Source organism: Diabrotica undecimpunctata, chromosome 6, assembly GCF_040954645.1.
Source record: "Diabrotica undecimpunctata isolate CICGRU chromosome 6, icDiaUnde3, whole genome shotgun sequence".
Lineage (NCBI taxonomy): Eukaryota > Metazoa > Arthropoda > Insecta > Coleoptera > Chrysomelidae > Diabrotica > Diabrotica undecimpunctata.
The window spans coordinates 33132820-33156288 of NC_092808.1; the positions used below are offsets into that span (position 1 = coordinate 33132820).

The following is a 23469-nucleotide window of genomic DNA, read 5'->3' on the forward strand; positions in this document are numbered from 1 at the left end:
ACATCGTCTCAGGACCAGCAACTTCACGTGGAGTCATACGTCATGTTACCAAATCCACTGGTAACTTTAACATCTTAGAATTTATCACAACATAATGTAAACCAAATTTATAAAACAAATTTTAACGGGTTTTTACCCACATATTTAGTGGCTCAATACATGTATACCCACCTAGTGCACTGATGATGGAACATGGATTTCGAAAACGTTTTGTCATATAGCCCGATTGGGTCTTTTAAATTATATAGGTACCTTTTATAAAGGATTTTTAATAAATTTTTTTGAAAATTATAGAGATTAAAAATAAATAGATAATTAAAAATTGCGAGGAAGCGAACTACTACTTGCAAAACATGAATCTAAAAAAAATAACACTATTAATTTTCATATGTTTATTTTAAAGTCCATTTTTAATTAAACTCCTTAAAACAAATTCCACATTTATAAGGTATTTGGTGAGCTTCTTCTAAACCTATCTTCTAGAGATGTTGGTTGGCGACCACATTGACTCATTTTATTCTATTTACAGCAGCTCGAAATGAATCGGTTGACGTTACACCAGTCCACTTCCTAAGATAGGCCAGTCAGGATATACGTCTACGTCCAGGGCCTCTCTTACCCTCAATCTTGCCTTGTAGAAGTCGGTATTTATTATTATGCATGATGTGGCATGTAGTTATGTTACTTGTCATTTGGTCAGCATGAACAATTAAAGTACTTTTGTCAATAAATTGTTTATTCACATTTAAAGGTTTTCCCGGTTTGAACTTCTTCATGTGAATATAGACTATTTTTTTTTATCCAATCGCTTATCACAAATTTAACAATGTTACCACCGTCCCTTACTATGAACTGTCATACGATTATTTAAACTACTTTTATCGAATATATCGCTTACTTTTTTAACCATTGTGAACTCTTTGAATATGAACATTTAAATAAGTTCTTTTAATAAACAGCTTATTTCAAATTTGACATATTTTTAAGGTCTTTCACCAGTGTGAACTGACATATGTCTTTTTAAACTACTTTTTATAATAAACTGCTTACTACAAATTCCACATATATGAGGTTTTTCACCAGTGTGAACTTTCATATGATAGTTTAAACCATTTGTTTGAGTAAACTGTTTATTACAAATTTTACATTTATAAGGTTTTTCACCAGTGTGAACTGCCATATGTTTCTTTAAAGCAACTTTGTGAGTAAAAGTTTTAAAGCATATTTCACATTTATAAGGTCTTTCACCAGTGTGAAGTTTCATATGATACTTTAAACCAGAGAGTTGACTAAACTGCTTACTACAAATTTTACATTTATAAGATTTTTCAGCAGTGTGAACTTTCATATGACTATTTAAATGACTAAAATGCTTACTACAAATTTCACATTTATGTTTTTGACCAATGTGGATGCTTAGAATATGAGCATTTAAATGATTTTTTTGAGTAAACTGCATACTACAAATTTCACATTTATAAGGCTTTTCGCCAGTGTGAACTGTCATATGAAAATTTAAATTACTTAGACGAATAAACTGTTTACTGCAAATGTCACATTTATGGTTTTCACCAGTGTGAATTCTCTGAATGTGAATATTTAAATTTCTTCTTTGAATAAATTGCTTACTACAAATTTTACATTTATAAGGCCTTTCACCAGTATGAACTTTCATATGATAATTTAAACTACTCGGTACAGTAAACTGCTTACTACAAATTTCACATTTATGTTTTTGGTCAGTGTGAATTCGTTGAATATGAGCATTTAAATTACTTCTTTGAATAAACTGCCTACTACAAATTTCACATTTAAGTTTTGGACCAGTGTGATTTCTCTGAATATGAGCATTTAAATTACTTGTTAGAATAAACTGCTTACTACAAATTTCACATTTATAAGGCTTTTCGCCAGTGTGAACTTTCATATGACTATTTAAAATACTTAGACGAATAAAGTCTTTACTACAAATTTTACATTCATGTTTTTGATCAGTGTGCATTCTCTGAATATGAGCATTTAAATCACTTCTTTGAATAAACTGCTTACTACAAATTTCACATTTATAAGGTCTTTCCCCAGTGTGAACTTTCTCATGATAATTTAAACTACTTAGTCCAGTAAATTGCTTACTACAAATTTTACATTTATAAGGTCTTTCTCCAGAGTGAACTTTAACATGCACATCTAAATGAACTTTTTGAACAAACTGCTTATCACAAACTTCACATTTATAAGGTTTATTTCTAGTGTGTATTTTACTATGTGTATGTAAATGAGATTTTCGAAAAAATTTCTTATCGCAAATGTCACATTTATGAGATCTTTTACGTGTATGAACTACCATATGTCTATTTAAATTAACTTTGTATGGTTTTTTTCCATTGCGAGGTTTCAAATCTATTTTAATATCACCTAATGTTTTCATATTTTTTATTGGTATCTTCTGCTGAGCATCTAAAATAAAAAAAGTACAAAATAATTTGTTTTCTACTGTAAGGTAAAATTGATGAAGGAACTACTGAATATCAATAAAAAGTAACAAAAAAATAAAAAAAATAAATGAAGTATTAGAAAAAATCAAACATACATTTGAGATTTAAGACAAATTACCATTTTTACTATTTACTAATTTACTATATATATATATATATATATATATATATATATATATATATATATATATATATATATATATATATAAGGCTAGGATAACAGATCACACCGGTTGTCCAGTCATGTCCAGCTCTATGTGTTTAGATATAAAATCCTAACGCCATCTGAACAAAGTGTTTAGATATTAAATACTGTATGCGAGATACTGTAAGCAAGATACAAAATTTGCGATGGCAGCTGTATCGCATTCACAGGCATGCTCGTCAATATGAAAACAGTTCAACGTTCAAATGTTCAAAAAATAACTTACGAAAACAAACAATATATCATTGTGAAAACTGTCCGGAAAAACCTGGACTTTATGTTGGCAAGTGCTTTACTAATTTTCATGCTTAGAGTCAAGTTTTTTATTTTCTTGTTATGCAATTGTTATAATTTAGTTTGTTTGACGTTATGAATTTTTAGTTTTTTGAATTATAAAAAATATGTTTTAACTATTTTGACTGGAAAACTATAATATTTTTCATGCAATATATAGATATCCTTATTTTAGTTGACTTTATTTATTTGTTGACAAAAATAGGAACCAAATTAGTAAGACTCACATGATCCGCAAGTCAAAAATTAGTTAACACCCTGTATATATCATTTTAAATATTAACACTGTTCTAACAACAAATACATAAAGATTTTTACAAAAATAGTCTTCCACACCAGGCATACATTATCCCTAAAATGTCCGCAGTCAAAGAGTTAAAAAGAACTTCTTCAAAAGTGGAGTTGGACTTTTACTACCAAATAAAAATATTTTTTAACATTTTTATATATTCGAATGGATTTATTCGAACTACTTCCTGTAGTATTAATTCTTATGAATATTAACACTTTCACTACTACGTGCAACAAAAATGGTACACACTTGACTTTTATCAATAGACTATGTGTCTACATATGGTGACAAGTTTTGACTGAGTTGTAACACATGTGTACATTAAACGGTCATACTTTCTATTGAAATATGTGTAGTTCAAATGCTTTAGGCTGTAACTAAAAGCTGGCCACCTAGTTCAGCTATCCAATTATAGATGACGCCACAATGTACAAAATTTAGTATTACTTATTTGGACGTTAAGTTGTTGTGTATCACTGTAGCAGTCACGATAAGTCAGTCTCAGCTACGGTCGTTATACAGATAGGCGCGTATTTTGATTCAAATGAAATCTAGATGTTTAAGTGAAGTTGAGCTGCAAAAAATAATAGACGAATTGAGCAAATTGAGTATGAGTCTGATGTTAATTACTCAAAAAGTGATCCAGACTATAGCGATTTATTTTCATCCTTTAGTGATTCTGATGTAAGTGCAGCTCCAAAAAGACACAGACTACAAGTAAGTTCTCAAGTAAATGAAGGCACTAGAGTTTATGTCATTTCAAATGGTTCAAATGAAAATATTTCCGGAGATAGCTCGGAAAAAAGTGACTTAGATGAAAACAGACAACAGGAAATCAATATTATTTGGGGCGATTGCGTAGGTAAGAAAGTAAAATAAAAATTGCAAATAAGTATTATGACTATAATAACTGTATCTTTTAGGAAATTTACAAGATTTTCAATTTAACTGGAACAATGGATTTTCCATATCGTTTTTTAAAGATAGAGATGGTGATGAACCTATTGACTTTTATGTAACTTTTATAGCAGACGTTATACCTCTCATTGTGCATAAAACAAAACGTTATGCAGAACAACAAATAATATCTGGCATAGTAAATAGTCAGAAATTCTAACATTTATTGCGATGTTGATATGGAATGGATTAGATAGAAAACCTACACTAAAGGGATATTTTTCTCAAAATTTGCTGTATAAAACCGATGTGGAACACTATGTTGACATGACCAGAATGCGGTTTGAATTACTTTTATCCAATTTACATTTTGCAGATAACAATATAACAGATCCTACTAAACGTTTGGGTAAAACACTGCCCTTAGCAGACTTCTTCTTCTTCAGGTTTCTTCTCCTATCGGAGGTTGGAAATCATCATCGCTATTTTAATTTTATTGGCCGCGCTTCTGAATAATTCTAATGAGCTGCAACCGAACCACTCTCTCAAATTTCTTAGCCAGGATATTTTGCGTCGTCCTGGGTTTCTCTTCCCTTGCATAATTAATCCAAGTAATACGTACTTCTCGCCCCTCATTATATGACCCAGATATTGAATCTTTCTAATTTTAACAGTTTTTATGATTTCACATTCTTTCTTCATTCTTTGTAACACCTCTATATTAGTTACTTTTTCAGTCCACGATATTCTGTGGATTCTCCTGTAGCACCACATCTCAAAGGAGTTTAATTTTTTGATTTCAGACTGTTTTATTGTCCACGCTTCCATGCCGTATAGTAAAGTAGAAAAAACGTAACAACGTAGCATTCTTGTGCGGATCTCTAGATTAAGGTTACGGTTGCAAAGTAAGTTCTTCAATTTTATGAACGTGTTTCTTGCCATTTCTATTCTAGATCTGATTTCTTTTGTTTGATCTCCATCTTCGGTTAGCCACGTTCCTAAATATTTATATATTGTTACTCTTTCGATCGTTGTATTATTGATGATTAGGTTATCTAAATTTTGTGGTTTTTTTGAGAATATCATTGATTTCGTTTTCTTGAGATTCATTTGCAGTCCGTACCTTTCACATGCATTGTATACATGTTGTATTATGTACTGTAGATCTTCCATGTCACTTGCAAATATGACCGTATCGTCCGCATATCTAATATTATTAATGCTATTTCCGTTGACCAAAATCCTTCCACAATATCCAATAAAGCTTCTTGAAATATCACTTCACTGTAGACGTTGAATAAGAGTGGTGAAAGTATGCACCCTTGTCGAACTCCTCTAAGTATACTTACTTCCTCTGTCAGTTCTCCTTCGACTCTTATTCTTGCTTTCTGATTTTGATACAGATTCGATATAATTTGTAGATCTCTACTATCTATGTTTTTGGTATTAAGAATACTTAAAAGCTTCTCATGTTGAACTCTGTCAAAAGCTTTTTTAAAGTCTATGAAGCAAGTATATATGTCCTGATTCATATCCAGACATCGTTGTGTCAGAATATTGACTCCGAATAATGCTTCTCTAGTTCCTAGACCCTTTCTAAAACCCATCTGTGAATCACTTATTTCTTGTTCTAATTTCATGTGGATTCTGTTATGTATGATTTTAAGGAAGATTTTCAATGTGTGGCTCATTAATGCAATTGTCCGATAGTCATTGCAATCTTTAGCATTTGTGATTTTTGGAATCGTTACAAAAGTTGAGAGAAGCCATTCTTTGGATATGTGTCCCGTCTTGTATATGGAGTTAAAAAGGTCTACCAAGACATCAATATTATCTTCATCAATTATCTTCAATAGTTCAATTGGTATATTATCGGGTCCTGGAGCTTTTCTACCTTTTCTGTGTTTTATGGCATAAATAACTTCCTCTTTCATTATTTAGCAGACAAGTTTTTAAAATTTCAAGCTGCATATACTACAGAACGGTAAGTTTGTATTGACGAATCGAGGATTCCATTTAGAGGTCGACTTAGTTTTCGACAATATATTCCGGGAAAGCTGCTTAAATACGGCATTAAGCCTTTCAAGCTATATGGCGAAAAAAGGTACACTTATAACTTGAAAATTTATTCTGATAAAGAATGCACTGCTACTGAACATCCAGTTGCTAGTCGGATAGTTCTTGAACTTATGGCCCGACTCTTAGATTGTGAACGTATATTGTGTACCGATAATTTTTATATTAGCTTTAGTCCAGGACATGAACTCTTGAATAGAAAAACTCATCTGATAGAAACTCTAAAAAAAATAGAAAATTCCATCCTAAACCTCAGCAAAACTTTTAAAAGAAAATATCATTGCACGCGAGAGTAATACTCATATTTTAGTCGGAAAATGGAGAGATAAACGGAAAGTCTTGTTTCTGACAACTGTAGCAGTTCCTGAAATAATAAATGTTATAACAAAAAACGGGGTTGTCGAAAAGCCCTTCACTATTGCAAAGTATGATAACATTAAATCATTTATAGATGTTTCAGATCAAAAGGCATCTTATTCGACTACTCTACGTCGAGGTAAAAAATAGTAAAGGAAAGTGGCAGTACAACTTCTAACAAACACTGCAATAGTAAATTCGCATATCGCCTATCAATCCTTGACTGGAAAAACCATCAGCATCACTAATTTCAGAGAAGAAATTGCCAATAAGATGTTTAAAAGGCATACGGAATTACGAATTCCACATCCATCTGAAACCGCTAAAAGTCACAGTTTAGTTGACACCAAGTCTAGGTGAAGATGTACAAGGTATTATGAAATAAACAGCGAGAAAAAAGGCTTAGCTAACGGAGTGCTTTTTCGATAGTCACAATTGTACTGTACGCAAGTGATAGGCGTGACCAACCATGGTACACATAGTCTACGATAACAATATTAGTTTTTTTTATCCAGGAACTGTATGTACCCCGTTTTGACACAGCTATGAAACATTTATTTTTTTCAATAAAAAATTCATTTCATATTTTTTGTATATATAGTACATTAAAATAAAGTATTCTTAAAAAAAGTTGTTAGTCTCTGGCAGGCAATTAAAATCAAAACAGATCAAAAGGCATCTTATTCGACTACTCTACGTCGAGGTATAAAATAGTACAGGAAAGTGGCAGTACAACTTCTAACAAACACTGCAATAGTAAATTCGCATATCGCCTATCAATCCTTGACTGAAAAAACCACCAGCATCACTAATTTCAGAGAAGAAATTGCCAATAAGATATTTAAAAGGCATAAGGAATTACGAATTCCACATCCATCTGAAACCGCTAAAAGTCACAGTTTAGTTGACACCAAATCTAGGGGAAGATGTACAAGGTATTATGAAATAAACAGCGAGAAAAATGGCTTAGCTAACGGAGTGCTTTTTCGATAGTCACAATTGTACTGTACGCAAGTGATAGGCGTGACCAACCATGGTACACATAGTCTACGATAACAATATTAGTTTTTTTTATCCAGGAACTGTATGTACCCCGTTTTGACACAGCTATGAAACATTTATTTTTTTCAATAAAAAATTCATTTCATATTTTTTGTATATATAGTACATTAAAATAAAGTATTCTTAAAAAAAGTTGTTAGTCTCTGGCAGGCAATTAAAATCAAAACAGATCAAAAGGCATCTTATTCGACTACTCTACGTCGAGGTATAAAATAGTACAGGAAAGTGGCAGTACAACTTCTAACAAACACTGCAATAGTAAATTCGCATATCGCCTATCAATCCTTGACTGAAAAAACCACCAGCATCACTAATTTCAGAGAAGAAATTGCCAATAAGATATTTAAAAGGCATAAGGAATTACGAATTCCACATCCATCTGAAACCGCTAAAAGTCACAGTTTAGTTGACACCAAATCTAGGGGAAGATGTACAAGGTATTATGAAATAAACAGCGAGAAAAATGGCTTAGCTAACGGAGTGCTTTTTCGATAGTCACAATTGTACTGTACGCAAGTGATAGGCGTGACCAACCATGGTACACATAGTCTACGATAACAATATTAGTTTTTTTTATCCAGGAACTGTATGTACCCCGTTTTGACACAGCTATGAAACATTTATTTTTTTCAATAAAAAATTCATTTCATATTTTTTGTATATATAGTACATTAAAATAAAGTATTCTTAAAAAAAGTTGTTAGTCTCTGGCAGGCAATTAAAATCAAAACAGATCAAAAGGCATCTTATTCGACTACTCTACGTCGAGGTATAAAATAGTACAGGAAAGTGGCAGTACAACTTCTAACAAACACTGCAATAGTAAATTCGCATATCGCCTATCAATCCTTGACTGAAAAAACCACCAGCATCACTAATTTCAGAGAAGAAATTGCCAATAAGATATTTAAAAGGCATAAGGAATTACGAATTCCACATCCATCTGAAACCGCTAAAAGTCACAGTTTAGTTGACACCAAATCTAGGGGAAGATGTACAAGGTATTATAAAATAAACAGCGAGAAAAATGGCTTAGCTAACGGAGTGCTTTTTCGATAGTCACAATTGTACTGTACGCAAGTGATAGGCGTGACCAACCATGGTACACATAGTCTACGATAACAATATTAGTTTCTTTTTTATCCAGGAACTGTATGTACCCCGTTTTGACACAGCTATGAAACATTTATTTTTTTCAATAAAAAACTCATTTCATATTTTTTGTATATATAGTACATTAAAATAAAGTATTCTTAAAAAATATGCTTTGTAATATGAACATATTACAAGGCAAAAATGGAGATGGGCAGGACATGTTGCAAGAATGAAAGACGACAGTTGGACAAAAAAATTGCTTGAGTGGAGACCACGGGCTGACAAGCGAAGCCGAGGAAGACCCCCAACGCGATGGACCGACGACCTCAAAAGAATCGTGACCAATTGGATAGCAGAGGCGCAGAACAGAAGCAGATGGAAAAGTCTAGAGGAGGCCTATGTTCAACAATGGACAACTCAGGGCTGATTGATGATGATGAGTGATTCTTAAAAAAAAAGTTGTTAGTCTCTGGCAGACAATTAAAATCAAAACCCGTAGCAGTCAAAGTGTTAAAATTACTTTTTTAAATAAATCTACTTAAAACAAATTTCGTTTATGAGGTCTTTTGCCAGTGCAAAATTTTTATGTGTTTATTGTCCTTTTATCCTATGTTCTTTTTTGATTACACTTCTTAAAACAAATTCGATATTTATTAGGTCTTTGCTCAGCATGAACTATATTATGAACAATTAAAATACTTTTGTCAATAAATTGTTTACTACAAGTTTCACATTTAAAAGGATTTCCCGGTGTGAACTTTTTTATGTGAATATAGACTACATTTTTTATCACATTGCTCATCACAAATTTCACAATGATGCAATCTTCCTCTAGTATGAACTGACACGATTATGTAAACCACTTTTTCGAATATATTGCTAACATTCACATTTATGTCAGTATTCATTTTACAAATTCCCAATTGTCAATAGAAGCACGTGAAAGCCAAACAGGGTCGTACTGATGTGTATCATATGATTTTTTAAAATATTTACTTTTGAAACTGTTAGTGTAAGAATTTCTTGAAATTTAATCATTATATCACAATTAAACTAAACTCTAAAAAATAACACGACCAGTAAATAACTTAACAATAACTATAACAAAATATATTAACTTAAAAATCAACACGATACAATTTGAATTTAAAATGCTGGCAAGTTTGGATCTGTAACATGAGAATCTGTCTGGCTTAAGGTAATAAATTATATTTAATAGCCTCTTGACGAATGAGATGGCGAATATCAACACGTGCTCATGTTTACAGATGGGAATTTGGTAAACGAACGTACTTTTTTTTTAATTTTTTTTTATCAAGTGTGAACTCTTTGAATATGAACATTGAAATCACTTCTTTGAATAAAAAGTTTATTTCAAATGTGACATTTTTAAGGTCTTTCACCAGTGTGAATTGACATGTGTCTTTTTAAACTACTTTTTATAGTAAAATGCTTACTACAAATTCCACATATATAAGGTGTTTCATCGTTGTGAACTTTCATATGATAGTTTAAACCACTTAGTTGAGTAAACTGCTTACTACAAATTTTACATTTGTAAGGTTTTTCACTAGTGTGAACTGCCATATGATTATTTAAAGCACCTTTTTGAGCAAATTTTTTAAAACATATTTCACATTTATAAGGTCTTTCACCAGTGTGAACTCTCATATGATATTTTAAACTATTTAGTTGAGTAAAACGCTTACTACAAATTATACATTCATAAGGTTTTTCACCAGTGTGAACTTTCATATGACTATTTAAATTACGAACCTGCTTACTACAAATTTCACATTTATGTTTTTGACCAGTGTGAATTCGCTGAATATGAACATTTAAATTACTTTTTTGGGTAAACTGCGTACTACAAATTTCACATTTATAAGGCTTTTCACCAGTGTGAATTGTCATATGAAGGTTTAAAAAACGTATCTGAGTGAACTGCTGACTACAAATTTCACATTTATGTTTTTTAGCAGTGTGAATTCTCTGAATGTGAATGTTTAAATTACTTCTTTGAATAAATTGCTTACCACAAATTTCACATTTATAAGGTCTTTCACCAGTGTGAACTTTCATATGATAATTTAAACTACTTGATGCAGTAAACTGCTTACTACAAATTTTACATTTATGTTTTTGATCAGTGTGAATTCCTTGAATATGAGCATTTAAATTACTTCTTTGAATAAACTGCTTACTACAAATTTCACATTTATAAGGCTTTTCACCATTGTGAACTTTCATATGATAGTTTAAACCACGTAGTTGGGTAAACTGCTTACTACAAATTTTACATTTATAAAGGTTTTCGCCAGTGTGAACTTTCATATGACTATTTAAATTACCCTTGTGAATAAACGGCTTACTACAAATTTCACATTTATAAGGTCTTTCCACAGAGTGAAGTTGCATATGATAATTTAAACTACATGGTACAGTAAACTGCTTACTACAAATTTTACATTTATGAGGTTTTTCACCAGTGTGAACTGACATATGATTATTTAAAGCACCTTTTTGAGAAAACCTTTTAAAGCATATTTCACATTTATAAGGTTTTTCACCAGTGTGAACCCTCATATGTCTACTTAAATTACTTGTTTGTGAAAAATTCTTACTGCATATTGCACATTTATAAGGTTTTTCACCATTATGAACTGCCATATGTTTATTTAAAGAACTTTTGTAAGAAAACTGGTTAGAGCAAAATTCACATTTATAAGGTGTTTGACCATTGTGAACTATCATATGAAAATTTAAATTATTTTTCCACATAAACTGCTTAACACAAATGTCACATTTATAAGGCCTTTCGCCAGTATGAACTCTGATATGACGATTTAAATTACGTTCATGAATAAAATCCTTACTACAAATTTCACATTTATAAGGTCTTTTACCAATGTGAACTTTAACATGCATATCTAAATTAGCTTTTTGAATAAACTGCTTATCACAAACTTCACATTTATAAGGTTTGATTCCAGCGTGTATTTTACTATGTGTACGTAAATGAGATTTTCGAAAAAATTGTTTATCGCAGATGTCACATTTATAAGATCTTTTATGTGTATGAACTATCATATGACTATTTAAATTAACTTTGTAAGGAAACTGTTTACAGCAAATTTCACATTTGTATGGTTTTTTTCCAGTTTGAGGTTTCAAATCTATATTAATATTACCTAATGTTTTCATATTTTTTATTGGTATCTGCTGCTGAGCATCTAAAATAAAAAAAGTACAAAATAATTTGTTTTCTACTGTAAGGTAAAATTGATGAAGGAACTACTGAATATCAATAAAAAGTAACAAAAGAAATAAATGAAGTAATGGAAAAAATAACTAAAACATACATTTGAGATTTAGGACAAAATCATAATACCATTTTTACTATTTACTTAATATACGTATATATATATATATATATATATATATATATATATATATATATATATATATATATATATATAGATCCTCCAGACATTGATGCGTCCTTACATTTATGTTTTTGCATGTAATGCTGCATTCATCACATTGCTGCGTCAATATACGGACGCACAATTACAATCGCTTATATTTCAAACACCTGTGATCTAAGAATTGTTAGCAATCTTTACTAGAATCAAACATCGACTATTCGTACAGAGGCGGAAGAATCCGTCGATATCAAAATCAAACGTGGGGTCCGACAGGGATGTATACTATCACGTCGCTGTTTAACCTACATACACCTACCTTGGTACGAACGTCAATGAAAATTAGGACCATTCCCTAGAAATATAATCTAGGATAGAGAAAGCAAGATCTGCATTTCAACAAATGGCTAAGCTATTCAAATGCCACGATTTATCAGTATCCATAAAAATCAGGTTACTACGATGTTATATCTTTCCTATACTGTTGTACGGAGTTGAGTCGTGGACTCTCACAGACGCAACCTGTAAGAAAATTGAGCCTTTCGAAAATCGCTGTCGCTTTATCGTAGAATCCTGAAGATATCCTATACCGAATACGTTACTAACTAGGAATTTTTATTAAGAATGCAAAAAGGAAGAGTTGTTAACCACAATAAAAACAGCCAAAATTGAATACCTCGGTCACATCATGAGGAACAGCGAAAGATATGGGTTGCTGCAAAAAATTTGTCACGGAAAAGTAGAAGAAAAACGAGGACCAGGAAGGCGAAGGATTTACTGGCTGAAAAATCTACGTACGTGGTTCAACACAACAACTACAAATCTTTTCAGAGCAGCAGTTTGCCAAATACAGATTGCCATAATGGTCGCCAACATCCGAAACGGATATGCACTACAAGAAGAATATTTCAAAAATGATCGTTACCAATTTCTCTTAAATGGTATCAGGGGGCGCTCGTAATTCAAACAAGTAATGTGACGAATTATCATATAGTTCTGAGTTATAGCAACAAAATTATAAGCATGTAATAGAATGAAATTTCTGTGTATATATTAGTTCACGATATCTCCTTCAGGAGGCGCATAAAACAATCGAGTATAATTCATTGGTGTATATTATTTTCATTCTCTCGATTATTCTGCGTCATTTCAATGTGGCAAATTGCACATACGTTGATTTTAATAATTAGTCGGCCAAAAGTCAAATTTCAAAAGTGACTTAGTGATTAAAAATTTAAGAAACATCCTAGAGATACATGATGGTTTGAACTAACAAAAACTAACTGTCCCAACTTTAGAACTGTTCATCATGCCCGTGCGCAGACGCAGGCGCACGGCACGTATCTTGTCAACAACATTTTGTTGTCTACGCCCAGTAATACACTTTTCAAATATCGTGATATTTTGTAATATTCAGCTTATTTTTTAAAGTGATTGTGATGAAATTGAATAATTCAGGAAAGAATGCATATTTCTTGAAATATTTAAAGAATGTTTACTGTTATCTTATATTATTTTTACAAAATCAAAGGGCTGTTTTGTAGTGAAATTTCCGTTTAATTTGTAATTTTATAAGACATTAAGTTATATTATTGCCCCAGATCCGGCAATGCTGTTTATTTTATAGTATAATGCATATATTTGGCTAATTAATGCCGTACGATTTAGAAGCGGATGACCGAAATAGAGGGGTTTTTGTTTATTTTGTTATATTGACGTCACAAAAATTAAAGTACTTAATTGGATTAACTGTAACAAGTTACGATTTTTTTGTTTTAGCTACATCTGATGCCTCTGGCATAAAAATAGTGACCAGTAAATATCTTTACGACCAAATGAAGCTTCAAGATTTGCCTAATTTAGATGATAAACTGAAATATTTGGAAAATTACTTACTGGCCTGTTATGGTGACACATCTGACACTTTAACCAGTTTATATCGAAGATTTCGGCATTTTAAAACGGTCATGAAAGAGAAATGGTTAAAGGCCCACCGAAACGAGGCTATATTTCTACAAACAAATAAAGTTTGGTTAGATGGAACATTTATATTGGTAGAAAACGAAAAATGCGACCAGGTCGGTCATCTAAATCATTTGATGGCTCCAGTGAAAGAACGTAAAGAAGTAAAACAGAAGAAATACGTTTTTTGCTTGATGGGGAAGTTATCGTTCATTCAGCACAATCAACATTACAGACTCGGGGAAAAAGAAATGCTTCAAAAATATTAAAAGATATTACAAACTCTCCAAGTCGTGCAGATAAATATAGAGATGCGTTCAGGAAATTAGATAAAGAAGACATTACTGCTCTTACACCGTTGCAAGCCCTAGCAATGTTTGTTAAAGTTGATTTAACCAAACGACAGTATGAAATCATTAGAAATACAAATAAATAAGGAAAAAATGCTACCCAACGGATTGCATAAAGGTTTCAAGTACTTGCGCAGAAAGCAGTTTACAAAGTTTAATAGATAATAGATAATACTGTGCACCGCTTATCAGTGGGGTTAGAAGAAATCCTTTGTTCAAAACCCAATACCGTCCTCGCCTAGATATTATAGACCTATACGATTTAGCTTTATGAAAGAAGCAGTTAATGTAACGAACGAGGAGATCAATTACGTTGAAGAAATTGCCAAGAACTTAACACGTACTGAAGTTGTAACACATTCATGTTTGATCATGTATTTAAGATGACCATGATTGATGGCAAAGTTTGTAATGCCGCAACTAATACAAAATCTACAAGTCGGTGTTAAATATGAGGACCGACATCTAAAGATTTTAAAAATTAAGTACGAGTTCTACGGCTATTAAATTTGGTCTCTTGGTATTACATGCCAGAATCCGAATGCTTGAAAGCGTTTTACATTTGGCATACAAATTACCAATAAAAAAGTATGGAGAAAAGAGAACTGACGAAGAAAAGAAGATAGAAGTACTGACAAAAAAATATATTCTGGAAAGATTTAGAAAAGAAACTGGATTGTTAATCGACATGCCAAAAGCCAATTTCGGGAACACTAATGACGGCAAAAAGGTTAAAGTACGTTTATTGACGTTTCAATTTCCACTTTGGAAATCGGTCTCAAAATACAAACATTAGTAATCTACTAATGTAACGTGGGCTCATACGGAATCGGCCGACGTAATAGTGCAAGTCTGCAATACGTGTATGATAAATTCACACAACGGTTAAATAAACGTTCTACAAGTAATGCTGTAATTTTGAAGGTTGTTAAAAAGTTTAGAAATACGGGTAATGTATTGTGCCAACAGAACAGTTAACAACAACGATGACCGTGAACGTGTTTTTGAGCGAATCTTGGAAAATCCGAAAGCCAGCCAGACAAGAACAGCGTTGCATCTTGGCTTAAAACGAACTGCCTTGCAAAGAATCCTGAAGGAGCTGGGTGCATTTTCGTATGTGATTCAGGTACATCAACAATTACATCCCAGGGATTATCACAGTAGAGTGGAATATTGTGCCAGAATTCTTGGATTACAGTATGAAAATCCTGAATTTTTGAAAAATGTGCGGTTTTCAGACGAAGCACATTTTCATTTGTCAGGCCATAAGTTCATTCAATAAGTTCCTTTACATAGCGCAAAAGTGAGTGTCTGGTGTGCAGTTTCGGGACACGGAATCATTGGTCCATATTTTACCGAAGAAAATGGTAGGCAAGTCACATTTAACCAACAGAGGTACATACAAATTTTAACACGCTTTATCCTTGATCTAGGTCAATTCTGTCGTGCATGTAATTTGACATTTCGACAACAATTTTTCCAGCAGGATGGGGCAACTTGCCATACTGCTGTCGCAGTTCGTCAATTTCTTCAAGGACATTTTCCAAACAAATTCATTTCGCGATTTACTGACTTCCCCTATCCTGCACATTCTCCAGACTTAACATCTTCAGACGCATACATTTGGGGCATGGCTAAAACTGCCGTTTTTAAATGGGCACCATAAACCATAAATGAGTTAAAGGATGCCGTTAGAGCCTTCTTCGCGGACTTGAGACAACCTTTATTCCATAACATTACGAGAAATCTGAAATATCGGTATGAAGTCTGTCTTGAGAGAGGAGCTCATTTAGAACATGTTATAAAGTCTCAATAATATGTATTTTTAAAAACAATTAAATAATTACAAGTTCAGTACTGTTTATTTTGGGCTATACTTTATTATGTTCAAATGATCAACGTCAGCCTTTCAGTCCAGACGATATCCCTGATACATCGGATGTAGACTCTGATGAAGACATGTTGACAAAATCACTAAATAAATCTTTAATTTTAAATCGGTCTGTTTCACCCGTAATACAAGTTATATCTAACATATTATTCTGTACAGAAAATTTAGAGAAGTCTAATCACACTAGATAAGTTCTCAAGAACAATATTTTACGTATCATACAAGTATAATCCACGAAAAAACTAAAAAAAGAGAATGGAAAAGAAATATTAGACAGCCTGATTTTTGCTTTTTCTGTGAGACGGAAGTTTTAAATTTCACTAAGCACATTATAAAAAGTCATTCAGGAAAACTGGAAGTCCAGAAAATTATTTCCCTTCCATGTAAGTCCTTGGATAGAAGAAACCTTATAAATATCTTGAAAAAAAAAAAGGTAATCATATAAGGAACATTGATAAGTGTGATAAACCCATAAAAAGATCACATGTTCTTGATAAAAATAGGATTACATTCCGTGTAAATATTGTTTAGGTTATTATCGTCCTATGCAACTTTGGCGCCATGTTAAACAATGTAAATTATCGAATAACTCACAGACTATGTTACTCTCACCAAAGCGATGCACAAAACGTATTGGTTAAATATTTACCAGTAGGTAGATCCTCAGTTGAGGGAAATTGTATTCCCTCGTATGAAGGCTGATAAAATTTCTTTAGTGGCAAAGAAAGATTTATTGATTTGTAAATTTGGAGCTCACTAAAATGAGAGAGCTTGCTAAATTGTTGATAAAAATACAGACTTTACAACCATTAACCAAAAATTTATATGATGCACTTCAGCCAGTATATTACGATTTATTTGTTGATGGTACTAAAATGTAGCAAGGTATGATGCAGTCAGAGAAGTTTTTGCTTTTCCTATATATGCAATGAACATTCAAACTTCTTTAAAACAATGCTGTGATATCGCTATATTGCTTACTCTGAAACGAAAATACAATAATTCCACGTTGATAACAGCCGAAGCAGAGTCGAATTTTAAAACTTTAAGCAGTTACTGGAGGATGCTTGGAAGTTTGAGATATCAACCGTAGCCGCTGCAGATTTAAATATGAAAAAATGGAACAAGTTAAAAATTTTACCTTTAGCAACGGATCTAAAAATTTTCAGAAATTATTTATTGAAGAAAGCAGATTGAATCTATTCAACATTTAAAGAATAATAAAAATAGTGAACTAAGCTGCAAGTTGTTAATGGAAACAATTTTCTGTCGTTTGATTTTATTGAATCGTAAAAGAGTTAGCGAAATGGAGCGCATGCCACTTCACGTTTATTCTGAAACAGGTACTCATCAAACACATGAAGAGTTTTCAGAAGCCATAGCACCTACTGAAAAAATATTGCTAACTAAATTCAAAAGAGTAGTAATTCGTGGCAAACGAGGAAGGGGTGTTCCGGGTCACCTACAAGAACATACAGGTGTTTTAATAAATTTAAGAAAAAACTTTGTTGGTGATTCAAATATATATTTGTTCCCGAAAATCAGTACAAATAATCTGATGACCGGTTATAAAGTTCTGGAAAAACATGTCAAATCTTCAACATGTCACCGAACGATATCGAACAACTAGCAACTTTTATGGCTGAGCAACTAATGACGTACATAAACAGGTGTATAGATTGCCTGATGATGTATATCAAACGGCAAAAATTTCCAAGCTCTTAATGCTGATGGAAAAAGGAGAAGCAGGGGGATATAAAGGCAAGACTTTAGATGAAATCAACCTAAACACAGAGGATGAGTTAATAGACGATGACGAAACAAGTGATGCAGAATTAGATGGTAGTGAGTTAGTTCAAGTCGAATCTAGTGTTGTACCTGAATATGTCCCCACTATCAACAAAAAAAAAGTCGCACTCTTGTGCCATGGACTACAGACCAAAAAGAAAAAAAAAATTTTTACAGATCACATAAGAAACAAGATACCACCGAAAAAAGGAGAGTGTGAAAAACTTAAATGTGTTGCTAATAACGGGGGACAATTAATAACGTTGTTAGGAATTTTAAACAAAAATAACATATCAGCTCTCAACCTGCGGTTCTTCAATGTAGTAATATTAAATTCAGACATTATTACAGAATAATCTATGAAATAATTTTCAGTATTTCTTATATTAATATGTGCTTTAAAAGCTAAAGATCTTAGACACTTCCGCTGAACGCTCTCCAATCCATCAATGTAGACTTGATGAAATGGGGACCAAACAACAGATCAGTATTCAGACCTGAGTGTACCAAAGAGCAATACAATAATTTGAATACAATAGGTGAGAGATCCTGACTGTCACGATAAATAAAACCAAGATTACGAAATACTATTTCCTTAATTTTAAGAAAATGGCTTCTAAATGTCAATGCACAATCCAATAATACACCCAAATCCATAATATCAGTAACTGAATCAAAGAGTACATCTTTAAGAACATATCTATTAGCTATTAGATTATTTATATGACCAAATGAAATACAAGAACATGTAAGTAGTTGGATTTAAGCTTTTGACCATAAAAATATATTATTTACATCATTTTGCAAGAGATCTCTATCTGATTTATTGTGTATACAACGAAATAACTTAAGATCATCAGCAAATAGCAGGAAGTGTGAGTTTTTGATAGCCTTACCAATATCGTTAATGAACAAGTTAAAAAACAAGGGACTACATTGTGACTCTTGTGGGACACCAGAACAACAATGGAATTCTTTTGAAATATAATTGATAATATGAACTTGCTGTGTACGTCCCATCAGAAAACTTTTAATCCAATTAATAATGGGGTCACCAAAGCCAGATACATGAAGTTTGTGGACCAAAAGGTTATGATTAACCTGGTCAAAGGCCTTTGAGAAATCAGTGTAAGTACTGTAGACCTGAATTTTATTCTCAAATGCACCTAACAAGTATTGTTGGTAATTGACAAGGTTTGTTACTGTTGATTTCCCGTTAGAATATACATGTTGTTCATTAATAATTATGTTTCTGCAAGCCCAGGTGAGATTTATCGATACCAATGTTTCAAGAAGTTTTCGGACTGCTGATTGAATTGTTATACCTCTATAATTGTTAACACACTCACGATTGCCAGATTTATAGATATGTGTAAGAAAACTATTTTTCCAATATTGTGAAAATACAGATGATGACAATGATAAATTGAAAATTTGTTGTAAAGGTTTACAAAGGGAAAAATACAGTTCTTAATAAGTGCTGCAGGTATACTATCAGGCCCTGAAGAATATGTAGTTTTTAAACTCATAATCCCCTCGAAAACATCAGTCAGACTAAACTTCAGAATCTGGAAATCCATACTATAGACCAATTTAAAATTAGGTTAATTATATCACTATCATTATATGTACCTGAAAAATAATTTGCAAATAGATTGACTATTTCATCATCATTCTGAGCTATCACATCCCCATCTTTAATAGACATTACATTAGGATAAGCACTAGACCCACATGTAGCACTAACATACCTCCAAAAAAAGTGGGATTACTTGAAAAATTTGCTTGAATATTTTCTAAATAGTTCTTATAACATACTGCTTGTAATGATTTACATCTTTCCCTTAACACCGAAAATTCCTCATATGAGTTGCCTGATGCTTTAAAATTCCTGAGAGCTATTTTTTTCTGTATAACAAGCTCAATAAATTTTTCACAAAAACCAAACTGGAAAGTTTAATGATTTAAACCATTTGATAGGAACAAACATATTGATGGCATCATATAAAATATAGTAAAAATTTTCTATGCAACAATTAATATCTGATTCATCTAATACCTTGTTCCAAGGAATTGAGGTTAAATATTCATTTATAACTTGATAATTACATTTTTTAAAACCATGATACAAGACATCATATTTAAGAAACAAACTTAAATTGGCTGTATGTAACAATATAGTATAAGCTGAATGATGTTTGCAAAGTATTCAATGGAATATCAGTTGAAATCGACACAACTGCATCCCTCCGAGTACAGAAAAGTAGATCTAAAAATTTATTATTGAGGTTAGGCAAAGCATTTACTTGTGACATATTTTGAAAATTGTAGCAACTACAAATAATATTTGCTGGAGAGTGATGAGGACACTCAACTGTAAAACCATTATTAAGATTATCCCAGGATGACTCAGGTAGGTTGTAGTCACCACAAATACAGAATTCACAATCACTGAATATATCCGCTAAGTCCAACATACAGGTGCAATGCTCCTCAATACTGACTCACATGACCAAGGAGGAAAATTCACTGCACCAATGACTAACTTTTTTGTGCCATACATTACCTGTGTAAAAACATGTTCCACATAGGAATCGATAGGCCTAACCTAAGGAATAAAGGTGCTTATGAACAGCAATAAGAACACCACCACCACTAGTTTGAGTGTCCCTGTCATGTCTATACACATTAAAGCACTCTAGTAAGATTCTAGATGTAAGCCATGTTTTAATAATAATAATATCATAACTAGAGAGACACAGCATGTCTGAAATTCTGAAGTTTAGTGCATATACCGCCAACATTCTGAAAATATATGCTCAATGATCGTTTTTTTGCATTATTGGATTTACTGACAATGATTTTGGGTACCCCATTAATGTACTTGATCTTCAAATCATTCTCACCCTGTGTATTTCTGAATTCTAACTCCTGATAAACGGCCTTCACTTTCTCATGCTGTAAAGGAGTAAGATCAGCTCCAATGTGCAAATTAGAACCCATTAAAGATCTATGATGTTTTAAACATGAGATAACTATTGCTGACTCATTAAATGTGACTTTAAGAGGTCTTGGTTTATCTGTTAGTCGACCTAGATGAAAAGCTTTAAATGTGCTGTTCGTTAGACCTATTTTATTAAGAATTCCTTGGACTTCATTTCTATTGTGTTCAGCACAGATGTTAGATTCACTGGAATGGTTTTCAGGTACATTATATATAATAATATTTTTGGCTCTCCAGGTCCTGTCCTGTATCTCCCCAAAAACTGCATCAGTACCTTTGACATCTGCACAATTTTGAATGTTTTAATTTCCAACACTACTTACTGATTTGTTGCCAGTGATAGATTCTTTAATAATCCTAAGATCTTTTTTAGATCATCATAGATTGTTTCAAAACTTGTTTTTAAACTTTTCATCCCCACACTTATCTTACCAATTTCCTCCTCTAATTCAATAATATTCTAGGTGCTGGCAATTTTCACTTCACCTAAAGTACCTTACTTCACTTCACCTAAAGTGTTTTCAAGTGAACTGACACAATTGTTTAGGTTTAGGGCATTCATAAATCCAGGTACACAATCCTTACACAAGTAAGGTATGATTCTGGTATTCTGGAAATGTGGGCCTATAGAAGAATTCTACACATAACCTGGACCGAACATAGAACCAATCTGTCAATTCTGGAAGAGCTTTATATGAAGACAGGCTATTACAAAAAGTAAACTGAGTATATCTAATTTCCTTTGGCCACATAGCTAGAATAGCGGGGACCATGGAACTATTGATAATAGAAGGAAAGGTAGAGGGCCAAAGACCAAGAGAAAGATCTCCACAATGGGCAGACCAAATGAAGACTCTGGTGGGAAAATCCCTACATGAAGCCATCCATATGGCACAGGACCACAGCTAATGGAGGCAGCAAGCCAATAATATTTAGAGTGTCACCACACCCCGACAAGGGCTCAAGGAATGAGGAGGAGGAGGAGGAGGATCCTACCTCACTACAGCATCTCATGTCCTCTGGAGCTATTTTGTTGACTGTGTGTGTGTGCAACTAAACACAAAGTATACAGGGTTGCAACTTTATCAATAAAAATTTACAAAGTTTAGGTTATACTTTCATATGGAAGTAGAGTGACAGGCCTCACCACTCCACTGGAGGGTTAAAGATGTGGAAAAAAACTTTTCTTACCAATACCAATGCTATGATCCTCCAATTCTTTTTTTATTTCAACCTTAATTTCATTAGTTACATCTTCTAACATATTGTTTTCTATTTTAATATCATCTGAAAAATACCCATCTAATAGAGGTTCCTGTGGATCACTGCTTTCAAAGTAGCATTCCTTTACTTCAGATTTAATTTCTAGTTTATGATATTCTTTTAGAAAATCTCCTTCATTTTTAATGCATGTTGATATATGTTCATTTTTAGAATCTGTAATATTTTCATTAAATTCCATAATGAATTAAAATAACTTCAATATTAATGAAAACAATAATGTTGTATTTTTAACTTTTCAAAAACAGTGGTTGTCCTTGTCATAATGTCATAACCTGAGAGAGAGTTACGTTACGTCCTTCGTATGTCATTGTCACTTCTGTGTCATTGTAGTTACGTCAGAGAACTACGTTACGTTTTATGTCTTAAGTTCTGTGGTACATGGAGTAATAAAAAAAGAGATTACTTTTTTATAGGTAATGGATTTTGACAAGAGCTATGACATTGTAAATAACAAGTAAACATGTGTACTGAATCGGCATGACTAATAGCTCTTATTAAAATCCATTACCTCTACAAAGATATTTTTTATTACTCGATGCTGTGGTGGTACCATCGAGCAAAAAGACAAAAGAGGGAATGTAAAGGTAGTGGGGGCAAAAATATTGTTAGACAGGAAGTGCCATCTTGAGAGGCCACATTAAACAAGGAAAGAGAGACTCTTTCCTTGTTCAAGAAATCAAATTTAGTTGGGTTATGTTATTGCTGATGTTATTGTTTATCCCAATTGTCACATGAAAGATTATTTGTATTTTCTATTGAAGTTTTTTAACAATTGTTTCACATTTTAGACTAATATTGTTACTATTTAATTAAAACTTTATTATGTTCTAGTGTTAAAAAAAGTGTATTATGTATTAATATTATGTAATACTACTATTATGTAATATAACAAATAAATAGATAAATTAGAACCCCTACACCACTGTATGATTATTGTGAAGTGTCATGAAATTTAAATTTGGCGCATTCGCATTTCCGGATATGTCCGCCAT

The 23469-nt window shown here is 32.4% G+C and overlaps 1 protein-coding gene across 3 annotated transcripts; it reads right to left on the reverse strand.

Annotated features, from left to right (window-relative positions):
• Positions 1-384: 384 nt before the first annotated feature.
• On the reverse strand, positions 385-22726 carry LOC140443369 (uncharacterized). Of its 3 annotated transcripts, XM_072534595.1 has the most exons (3): positions 22385-22726; positions 11965-12006; positions 385-2457 (listed from the first exon to the last, which is right to left on the reverse strand). In XM_072534595.1, exons 1-3 carry the CDS (start codon positions 22653-22655, stop codon positions 983-985), a joined length of 1788 nt encoding a protein of 595 aa, XP_072390696.1. In that variant the 5' UTR covers positions 22656-22726; the 3' UTR covers positions 385-982. The 3 variants fall into 3 exon arrangements, with proteins under 3 accessions (XP_072390696.1, XP_072390697.1, XP_072390695.1); XM_072534596.1 differs by lacking the exon at positions 11965-12006; XM_072534594.1 differs by lacking the exon at positions 385-2457 and having other exon boundaries at positions 2466-12006.
• Positions 22727-23469: the final 743 nt, after the last annotated feature.

Excerpts from the sequence above, each read along its gene's own strand:
- LOC140443369 (XM_072534594.1), bottom strand. The coding sequence starts at position 22,655 with ATGGAATTTAATGAAAATATTACAGATTCTAAAAATGAACATATATCA. Across the intron at positions 12,007-22,384 it reads GGATCATAGCATTGGTATTG|ATGCTCAGCAGCAGATACCA; the intron begins GTAAGAAAAGTT and ends TTTTTATTTTAG.